This window comes from Silene latifolia, chromosome Y (assembly GCF_048544455.1).
Source record: "Silene latifolia isolate original U9 population chromosome Y, ASM4854445v1, whole genome shotgun sequence".
Taxonomy (NCBI): Eukaryota; Viridiplantae; Streptophyta; class Magnoliopsida; order Caryophyllales; family Caryophyllaceae; genus Silene; species Silene latifolia.
In genome coordinates, this window is record NC_133538.1 from 464,452,607 (window position 1) to 464,455,807 (window position 3,201).

The 3,201-nt window shown below is 36.9% G+C and overlaps 1 protein-coding gene across 1 annotated transcript; it reads right to left on the bottom strand.

Moving 5' to 3' along the window:
• Nucleotides 1-677: 677 nt before the first annotated feature.
• On the bottom strand, nucleotides 678-1,613 carry LOC141632925 (protein FAR1-RELATED SEQUENCE 5-like). Its single transcript, XM_074445423.1, has one exon. It carries the CDS (start codon nucleotides 1,611-1,613, stop codon nucleotides 678-680), a length of 936 nt encoding a protein of 311 aa, XP_074301524.1.
• Between the last annotated feature and the right edge of the window lie 1,588 nt (nucleotides 1,614-3,201).

Consider the following 3,201-nt stretch of genomic DNA (forward strand, 5'->3'; position numbering starts at 1 on the left):
AGATTTAATGTTAACCAAATATACATTCTTTGAAATTTTTCATCTCAGGCCTTTAGAACAACCATAATGTTCATTGCACAAAGAGCTTATGTGCCTCCATATAAGATTGAAGATTTTGGAAGGTAAACACTATCCGCTATGCTTGTATAATTTAATAATTATTTAACATTAATGTAATATGCTTTAACAAGAAACCAAATTATAGATACCTGTCAGATGGTTTGTTTCTTTGCAAGTTCTAGAGTTGTGTCCTTGGCGGCCACATGTTTTTAAAGATCTCTTCTCTTTTCCTCTCTTCTTTAGGGCTTTTAACATTTGTGATTCAATTCTCTTGCCCTTGGTCCTACCCTTGTTTTTAGATTTTTAGGAACATGAATCACCAACTTCTCAGGTATTTTGCAGCCCACATACTTTTCTATTTCTTTCATCTTGTCTTTCTTCTTTGCTTTGGTACACTTTGTTACTAATCATATCCAATCTAATATCTCTCGTTTTTCAATCAAAAGCTTCATGTCGTTATCATCACACTCACTACTACGCCGACGACACAAGAATAAACCTCTTGCCACAGCTCAAGTACTCAAACTTTTCCGGTTAAAACTTTTGAGAGACATCTATCGTTTGCCATCTTTGTCAAAGACAAAGCTTACTCATTGCAGCTTTTGTCCATCTTTGTGTTATGTCGTTCGGTATTTTCGAAAATCTTGGTTGTGTAGAATCCAAAGGCGTTCGCACAACAAGCCCATTCTCTCGAAACATAGAACAGAACAAGTAATCTCCATGTTATCCGGTGAATATGCTACGTTCCATGACTTATTTGGCATCTGCAAGTCTGTTAGAATATATATTTTTGTCTCATCAATCTTCTCCACATCTTTAAAACGGCAATCGACAAAGTCGCAACCAATTGTTTGGAAGTCTTTGAAAATGTTGTGCGAGTACATTTCAGAAGCATGGACTTCAAGGTTTGACTTTGTTTTCCGTGGGATTTCAGAGTGTTTGTTGTCACTGTTCAATTTGGACTGCTTGTGTCTTTGTGCTTCCAAGGCACTCTCATAGCACACCCAAAACTCAACAAGGGTCAAATGAGGTGTGAGGAACCTGTCAAAGAAACTGTTTTCACTCTCAGACCTAGAAGTAACCCTCATCAAGCCAGACATTGAAACATCTTTAAAGTAGGCAGGGATCCACTGTTCCCTGAGATCGTACAAATCTGAAAACCACTCGTGTTCTACAAGTTGATAATCAGTCATTATCTTCTCCCATTGTTCTTCGAATTCATCAGGCTCAAGTTGGTTGTTCCAAACACACCTATTGAGCCTGGTCTTAAAATCCTCATCTTGAAACAGTTGATAACTGACTTTCTCTCTTAGTTTCTTCATTATGTGCCACATGCACAGTCTGTGTGTTGACTCCTTAAACACTTCCGGGACCACCGACTTCATTGATTTGTCCCGATCGTAATTATAATTCTCGGTTGGCACCCGCCATTGCTTCCAAAAATGTCTTGAAAGCCATGTATAACACTCAATACTTTCATCACCTAACAACCCATCTCCAAACGTTATGCACCTTTTGTGGTGATCAACTCTCGTGAAAGGCACAAACACCATATCATACTTGTTTGTTCTATATGTAGCATCTGCTGATAAAACCTCACCGAACAAAGATGTAGTTCTTTATGCAGATCGGATCCGCCCAAAACACTCCAAGCCAGGCACTTGTTTTCATCTACTATAAAATCAAAGTAAAATGAACTGCATGTGTCTTTTCTCCCTATAAGATTTTCAACAAACATTTGTGCATCAAAATTACCAATGTAGGTTTTTATGTCCCACGACAAAGTTTTTGAAATCAACCTCGATAGCCCCAATGTTGTTGTAACCTCCACACAGCCTCCTTCCAACCTCTATAGGCTTTCACACCACCTAGTTTTAGCACCTTTACCTTTGTGACAAATTGCTTCTGTACCTCTGTCATTTTTCGGTTTCCTTTCAAGAATATTGTAGATTCAGGCGAAGCAAGTGGATGGTTATGCGCTTCATCGAATCTGGTAACAATATAAGTTCCATTTTCTTGGTATTTAAACTGCACTAATGCACGACAGTCAATTCTTGTAATCGGCCTCACACGGCTTATGTCTGTCACATCAGATTCTGCATCATTCTCAGCAGTATCGGTATCAGTATCAGTCCTCTTCCTTTTCCTACTTTCCTTTACACCTTGCCTATTGCAGACAACATTCCTTAATGCAAAACTGTTTGGTAACTCATTGCCTTTAATCCTTTTTGTTGTTGCAAGTCTTGGCGTAAACCCACAGATTGTACAATATTCTTTGTAGAATAACTCTCACGATTCTAGCGTTTGAATACTTGTCCTACTTTAGGTTTCTTTTCCTCCTGGGAGAATGGAATGTCTTTGGATTGCATTTAATGTTTCAATTATTGTCCTTGGTGTTTTAAAGCTGTTATTTGTAGAAGAAGACGTAGTTGCATCACTTGTACTCATTGTCCGGTTCAACAAGTAGTTAAGTAAGTAAGTATATTAAATATTATTGCATCAATAATGCAAGAATCCAATTCTAATATGCAGTAATCCAAGTCTAATATGCTCATTGTCCATTATCATGCCTGTAAAGGAACATTTATTTTAATGATAATGTTCATAGGAAATATTGTTGTCCATTTTGATATAGCATATATATAATGTATTGAATGCTAATGACATTAAACAAAGAAATAGTCATAATATTATTTCATTAATATTAGAAAATATTTACAAAAGCCATTTCAGGCTTTCAAAATGGTAAAGCCTACTAAGGCTTATACTGAAAAAAAAAAAAAAACACAAGATAATACCTAATAACAATAAACAGAAGATAACACAACATATTTCTAAACTAATCTAACAGTCGGAGTCATAATAATTCTCATCCCAGACTGTTCCTCAATTTCATATTCTTCTTCTCTTTCCTTTAAAAATCGTCGTTCTTGTCTTTTGTGATGTCTAATTATTTCTGCACGATTAGTCATAGTCGTGCACATGCAGAATCTCTCAAGCATCCGATTATTCTTTGTGATAGTTATCACACCATTTTCATTTCCGTGAACCGCGCCTTGGTAATAATCCCTCTCCTTTACCTCTGGGTCGTTCCCTATAAGGAACCACTTTGACCAGCCCTTGCACACCATGGCCATGTTT